Consider the following 5,925-nt stretch of genomic DNA (forward strand, 5'->3'; position numbering starts at 1 on the left):
TTTTCAATTGTTTTGCTTTTGTTGAAAAAAGTTTTCAAATTATTTTAAAAGCAAGATATACCAATATGTATATAAATTTCTATTTTGTATATGTAAATTGTATACATTATCATTTACATAAGTAAATAAACTCCATTAAAAGTCTCAACAAATACAGTTAAGTTAGATGTTAGTAATTTCCTAATTTTTAATTTAACTTCTATCTTCAGATTTTATTCTTTTTTTTCTTAGTTTATTGTCAAGTTGGTTTACATATAACCCCCAATGCTCATCCCAACAAGTGCTCTTCTCCATGCCCATCACCCCCCTTCCCCTTTCCCCCACCCCCATCAGCCCTCAGTTTGTTCTCAGCATTCAAGAGTCTCTCATGGTTAGGAGGAAGCTAATGCAGGACCATGCAGGAGAAGAAGGGGAAAAATAGTCGGGGAGGAGGAGGCAGATTTTGCTTATTCTTAACCTTACATCAAGGTTGTATTGCTATACACATACATTTATTAAACAAATACTTTCAATTTATGATAACCTTGAATTGCAAGTAATAGTAAGCACAGACTCAAATTGCTTTAACCATTAAAAAATTTGTATCTCATAACTTCAAGCCATAAGTAGGATTCCAGAAATGGGTATGATCAGCAGCTAAATGAAATGATCAAAGGGCTCAGAGTATTCCCATTCCCCACTTTGGTATCTTCATTATGCTAGTTTTGCTTTCAGGCTGGATACAGAGATTCCAATTGTTATAGATGACATAGAATTCTAAAAAATAAAAGGAAACATAACTTCTAGTTTGTCTTAAGAGGAAAGACAAATATTTCATAGTACCCTAGCAGATATATCATTATGTTTTTGGCCAAGATTAGATCATATGCCAAATGCTAAACCAGTCACTTGCAGGAGGAATGATTTTACCATGATTAACTTAGAGTAACATTTTATTTATTTATTTTTTAAATGTTTTATTTATTTCTGAGATAGAGAGAGACAGCATGAACAGGGGAAGGTCAGAAAGAGAGACACAGAATCTGAAACAGGCTCCAGGCCCTGAGCTGTCAGCACAAAGCCCAAAGCGGGGCTCAAACCCATGAACCACGAGATCATGACCTGAGCTGAAGTCAGACGCTTAACCAACTGAGCCACCTAGGTGCCTCTTAGAGAAGGATAAATATTGGAAAGGCAGTGGCCATTATTACCTGCAGGTGCAGAATGTATCACTAGGACAATTTCCCTCTTTTACTTATCTTGGCTCTGATCTCTGTGCTGCTTACATTCTTAGTCTCCAGATGATGGTAGACTAAAATATCATCTACCTCATGCCGAGGAGTTTGTGCAAAATATCACTGTGTCTCATTGTCTCCAACTAGGTTGTATGCCTACTCCTAAACAGTCTAACAGTGTTTCAGTGCTCTGAAAGGTCAGACTTAAGTTGTTCCAAAGAGGAAAATGAGAGCACTATTACCAGAAGAACTGTGATTGGATGCTAGACTGCACTACCAAATTATGTTACAATTCAACACATTTTGCTGCTTAGCATTTATATGAACCGTTCCTGCCACATATACTCATTCAAAAATGAAAGTGTTCTTTCATCAATTTTTGGTGAAATGGGAATTGTTATCATCTATTTGGGAAATATCTTTGCAAGAGTAACTGATATTTTAGCTTTTAAGGCAATAGATTAGTTTGACTGTTTTTGAAGTTTAAATAAATTGAGAATAAAAATGTGTGCCCTTTTGCTGTCTTATTTTTTCAACATATTTGTGAAATTTATTCATGCTACTGAATGTGGTTGTAGTCCCATTGTATGAATATACCAAAACATATCCAGTCTACTGTTGGTGGAAATTTGGGTGCTTTCCAGTTTATAGATATTACAAATAGATGAATACATATATTTTATAATAAACTATAGGGTTTTGGATTTTAGTGATATGAAAAGTAATTCAAGAAACATTCATTGAAGAAATGAAAACTGGACAAAATAGCAAAAACTAAATCTGCCAAGGCAATTGAAAACTAAGAACATAGGAAATAATTACTCAGCCAAGATATAGGGGAAAACAGGTTCAAGAGAGAAACAATGAATTTGTTTTCCCCTTGGGGAGGTTAACCCATTCTAGAGGGAACTGCTGAAAGGCTCAAAAGAGATTATGACTTCTTGTTCCAGATAAGGATACAGAAATTAGAGTCCAGAGCCCTGGAAAGCCCCCCCCCCTTTATTGCTTGGGATGCCAGAAGTAATAGCCCAAGTGTAAGGGTTAATTAGAACTCAATAAATCCTTACATAAAGGAAAATATATCTGCAAATAGTTTTCCATAAAAATTGTGTGAACTTACATTTGGATAAGCAATAAATGTGAAACTCTTTTCTCATGCTCAGTGACAATATGTTAATGTTCTCTCATACTTTGATTGTTGAGTCAAGGTTTTGTCTATTTTATTTTCCTTTTTAGGAATTATTTTAGTGTTTTTAGCTTATTCTGTTAACATTCAGTGCATCACCTGATTCAGTAACTATTCAGTTGATTGATCATTAAACATTCATATTGTTTACTACCTTTTGGGTCATTCATTTGCTTTTTCTTATGTTTTATTTTCCTTCTTTTAACATGTAAACTGAAATATTGATATGGGAATAAATTTAGTGTAAAATTTACCCTAATATTTAAACAATTATTCAAGCATCCCTTAAAGAATACTCATTCTTTCCTAACTGAATTGTAAAACCATCAATTTACCTAATTATCGTTTTGTAAAGTTATGTTTTCCAAAGCTCTCCTTTCTTATACGTAGATGACATTACTAGTTATGGTGGAAACATTAGACTCAAGGTACAGTAATGGGAGAAATGTAAACTTGTGGTTACTGTAAAACTGAGTTTTATAGAATGATGACCAGACATGTAATAAGTGCTCAATAAATCTTTGTCGAATGTATAAAAGAAATGATTGTTTCAAAAATATTTAATGTCATGAGAGAATGTTTACATGATATGGGAAACAGCAGGACATGAAATTGCATATCCAAAATTATCCCAGTTTTGTAAGAGCATAGAAAAATGACAAAAAATGAGTATTAATATTTTATTGTGTGCCCTGGTGAATGGGAGTTGGAATGAACTGCTTCTGATTGTTTTCTTCATATCAATTTCTGAAATTCAGTGTTAGATCCGTGCAAAAAATTGCAATATAGGAACAAAAAAAAAAAAAGAAAGAAAGAAAGAAGAGAAGAAAAGAAAATAAAAAAAGAAAAGGAAAGGAGAGAAAACTTTCTGAGAAGTAAAGCCCGGGAAAGAACAGTCAGAAAAAAATTAAACAGAGATGGTGTCAAGATGGCAAACTGAGCACTAGCAAACTTCTCTCTTCCCACCACAAATCCTTGTAAATTATAAAAAGGCAGATTTTGTATAAAGAGAAACTACAATAAGGACTCTGGGAATAAGAAAAGACTAATTACTGGAAGAAAATATCAGACGGAGCAGGTCAAATGAGGCAGGGGCACTGAGAGGGTGGAACTGGAGGTGAGTACAAAACTGGGTCCAGATCTGGGGAGGAAGAAAGAGAAGTGGCAATGGGGTAAGGGCAAGTAGTTGAGGGGTCCCTAATCTTTCTTTTGGAAAGTGGCGGGACCTTGAGACCCAGATCAACTCCCAGGCCCAAGGTGGTGGGCTTAAGAGTTTGGGGGGAGACAATCAGTGTTTGGCAGGAAGGGGAGGCCTCTCCCCTAGCAGGAAGCTGCGCTACGGAAAGAGGGAGGAGACTGCAGCGGCGGCAGCGGCTGGCGGGAGCCCGAAGTGGCAGAGGGGCAGCCGCCGCCGACCGGGAGGCGGAGGCCCCGCGAAGCTCAGAGCTGGGGATACCGCCGCCATCCTCTTCGCCAACCCCGCAGCCCTCCTTGACGCGCTCCCTGCATACAGATCCACCCCTCCCAGCCTGTGCAAGCACCGGCTCGTCGCCTGCTGATCCTCCTTTGACACAGGCTCACCGCGGAGGCAGCAGCGAGGTGTCCGATTTGGGCACGTGAGGCCCGCGACCCGGGGCGGCGGACGCCAGCTAGGGCAAGGCCATTGGTGGGCTCCGAAGGGGGATGGGATGGACTCCTGCAGGAGATAAGGGGTGGAGGCGGGAGCTGGGTGAGGCTGGAGAGGGGGAGTGCGATGGGAAATAGGAAAAGGAGGTGGCGTTAGGAGCCAGGCAAGAAATTGAAGGTGAGCCTGGAGAAGCTAGGGCACCGGATGCCAGAAAGCGATTGTGGGTAGACAAGGGGCGTATGGGCAGAAGGCTGGGGTATCCGGGGAGGGAGGACAGTGAGTGCGTGCGGGTCAAGGCGGTGAAGGGATAGATAGGCGCTTTGCAGGGGATTGAGAGTGGGCGCTAGTGGCGGGTGTTGGAGGCAGTGGGCTCTGAACAAGGAGGTAGCCCGCCCCCTCCTGCAGAGTCCTAACCCCGCCAGCACCACTGCTGCTGCCGCCCTTTCCCGCAGCCTAAAGGAACCTAGGAGGGAGGGTACTTGCAGGCACCCAGCCAGGATTTCCAGCACTGCTGCCAGGCTCATGGGGGGGTGGGATTTAGGTTCTGGCGCAGGGCACGGAGACACGTCGCTATTGGGAGAACTTCACCTTATGGTATACTGAATGTTTCTTTCTTATCTTCTCTCCTCCCCCTGCAGGCATGAAGACCCCCAACGCACAGGAGGCCGAAGGGCAACAAACCAGGGCAGCTGCGGGACGGACTACTGGGTCTGCAAACATGACGAAGAAAAAAACCTCCCAAAAGAAGCAGAGAGGCAGACCTTCGTCTCAGTCCCGCAGGAACATCGTGGGCTGCAGAATTTCACATGGATGGAAGGAAGGTGATGAGCCCATCACCCAGTGGAAAGGAACCGTTCTGGATCAGGTGCCTATAAATCCCTCTCTTTATCTGGTGAAATATGATGGAATTGACTGTGTCTATGGACTGGAACTTCACAGAGACGAAAGAGTTTTGTCTCTTAAAATTCTTTCCGACAGGGTGGTATCATCTCAAGTCGGTGATGCCAACCTTGCAAACACCATAATTGGTAAAGCTGTGGAACATATGTTTGAGGGTGAGCATGGTTCTAAGGATGAATGGAGGGGGATGGTCTTAGCCCAAGCACCTATCATGAAAGCCTGGTTTTATATTACCTATGAGAAGGATCCTGTCTTGTACATGTACCAGCTTCTAGATGATTATAGAGAAGGAGACCTACGTATCATGCCAGAGTCCAGTGAGTCTCCTCCAGCAGAGAGGGAGCCAGGAGGAGTTGTAGATGGCCTGATAGGTAAACATGTGGAATATACCAAAGAAGATGGCTCCAAACGGATTGGCATGGTCATTCACCAAGTGGAAGCCAAACCCTCTGTGTATTTCATCAAGTTTGATGATGATTTCCATATCTATGTCTATGATTTGGTGAAAAAGTCATAACTGTTAGGGTAAACTTTGCCACATTTGTGAAAACAAATGTATACTTTGTAGACTTGCAAAACAATGTTGCTTTTCAGTGTATTGCAAGCTTAAGGGTCCCTGTTAATTCAACTACTTTGCCACCATAACTGTTGTTTTGTTTTGAAAAATACAAATTTATGTGGACATGACATGCTGTGTGTAAGGACTTTGTCATGTTGAAAAGATCGGGTGTGTTTGGTGGATGGGGCATGAAAGGAAGGAACAGCTGTAAATGCAGGCTGTGAATAAAGTTCAGCTAGTATCATAATCAGTCATCTAAAAATGGAATAGGACTTAGCTGGTCTGGTCTAGAGAGGGGGGAGGAGAAAGAACTAGAAATGGGCTGTAGAGGGAGGGAGAAGGGGAGGTGACTGCTTAGGAAGAGGTGGGGCAGGGCCAGAAATGGAGAGGGTCCTTGGGGGAGGGATAGCCTAAGAGAGAGAGGCACCCAACTGGGAGG

General features: G+C 41.8%; 1 protein-coding gene across 4 annotated transcripts; it reads left to right on the forward strand.

Moving 5' to 3' along the window:
* The first annotated feature begins 3,772 nt into the window (after positions 1-3,772).
* LOC120224538 (spindlin-2) lies at positions 3,773-5,614 on the forward strand. 4 transcript variants are annotated; one of them, XM_039222802.1, is made up of 2 exons: positions 3,773-4,066; positions 4,666-5,614. In XM_039222802.1, the coding sequence occupies exon 2, from the start codon at positions 4,668-4,670 to the stop codon at positions 5,442-5,444; it is 777 nt and encodes a 258-aa protein (XP_039078733.1). In that variant the 5' UTR covers positions 3,773-4,066; positions 4,666-4,667; the 3' UTR covers positions 5,445-5,614. The 4 variants fall into 4 exon arrangements, with proteins under 4 accessions (XP_039078733.1, XP_039078734.1, XP_039078736.1 ...); XM_039222803.1 differs by having other exon boundaries at positions 3,773-4,054; XM_039222805.1 differs by having other exon boundaries at positions 3,773-3,999.
* Positions 5,615-5,925: the final 311 nt, after the last annotated feature.

Source organism: Hyaena hyaena, unplaced genomic scaffold (genome assembly GCF_003009895.1).
Source record: "Hyaena hyaena isolate Hyena2069 unplaced genomic scaffold, ASM300989v1 scaffold_1217, whole genome shotgun sequence".
Lineage (NCBI taxonomy): Eukaryota > Metazoa > Chordata > Mammalia > Carnivora > Hyaenidae > Hyaena > Hyaena hyaena.

Excerpts from the sequence above, each read along its gene's own strand:
- LOC120224538 (XM_039222802.1), top strand. The coding sequence starts at position 4,668 with ATGAAGACCCCCAACGCACAGGAGGCCGAAGGGCAACAAACCAGGGCA.